This window comes from Poecilia reticulata, linkage group LG6 (assembly GCF_000633615.1).
Source record: "Poecilia reticulata strain Guanapo linkage group LG6, Guppy_female_1.0+MT, whole genome shotgun sequence".
NCBI lineage: Eukaryota > Metazoa > Chordata > Actinopteri > Cyprinodontiformes > Poeciliidae > Poecilia > Poecilia reticulata.
The window spans coordinates 31,228,581-31,229,509 of NC_024336.1; the positions used below are offsets into that span (position 1 = coordinate 31,228,581).

The 929-nt window shown below is 62.9% G+C and overlaps 1 protein-coding gene across 1 annotated transcript in view; it reads left to right on the forward strand.

Annotated features, from left to right (window-relative positions):
* Positions 1-631, forward strand: part of mmp15a (matrix metallopeptidase 15a) — a 7,231-nt gene extending 6,600 nt beyond the window's left edge. Inside the window, exon 10 of the mRNA XM_008412681.2 lies at positions 156-631. Within this exon, the coding sequence (XP_008410903.1) occupies positions 156-607 (452 nt within the window). The 3' untranslated portion in view covers positions 608-631. The remainder of the gene's footprint in view (positions 1-155) is intronic.
* The last annotated feature ends 298 nt before the right edge of the window (positions 632-929 follow it).

The following is a 929-nucleotide window of genomic DNA, read 5'->3' on the forward strand; positions in this document are numbered from 1 at the left end:
CTTACGTAGCATCAGCATTCCTGTGTCACCTGGTTGATTCGCTTAAATGCAGCAGATGAAGACGTTTAATTCTCTTCTTCTCTGTTTCCTTTTTTATCTGCGACATTCTGACGGACCCGCCCTCGTGGTTCTGTTCTGCTTCTCCCGCCCTGCAGCCTCCACCTACTTCTACAAAGGGTCCAGTTACTGGAGGTTCGATAACCGCCGGACGGAGGCGGACCGCGGCTACCCCCGCTCCATCCTGAAGGACTTCATGGGCTGCGTCGGGGCCCCCGAGCCGGACCCGGATCCAGACCCGGACCCAGAAACCGAGCGGAACCCGGGGACGGAACCGGGCCGACCCCCACAGCCGACCGAACCGGGCCGCGGGCCGGACCGGGAGCTCAGACCCGGCAGCACAGAGGATGACCCGGACCAGGAAGTGAACATGGTGGTGACAGTGGTCGACAGTGAGTCAAAGGTCATGACCCTGGTCATGGTGACGGCGCCGCTGCTGCTCATCCTGTGCATCCTGGTTCTGGTCTACGCCATCCTCCGGACTCTGCAGAACAAGGAGCCGCCCCGGGCCCTGGTGCACTGCAAGCGCTCTCTGCAGGACTGGGTCTGACCCAGTCCACGGGCCAATCTGGTACCACCACCCGCCCCCGATCCGTCACCAGAACTCTACCACCCCTTGCCTCCTCCTTCCATCTCAGATTTGGTTAAACGTGTTGCAGCTCCAGTCTGTGGGCCTTCGGCCCGACGGCCCGGCTGCTGCTGCGTTAACCATCTGGACAGCAGCGCGTTTCGGATCCGCTCCAGGTGGATCCGCTCCAGGGGGATCCGCTCCAGGTGGATCCGCTCCAGGTGGATCCGCTCCAGGCGGATCCGCTCCAGGTGGATCCGCTCCAGGTGGATCCGCTCCAGGCGGAGCCGCTCCAGGTGGATCC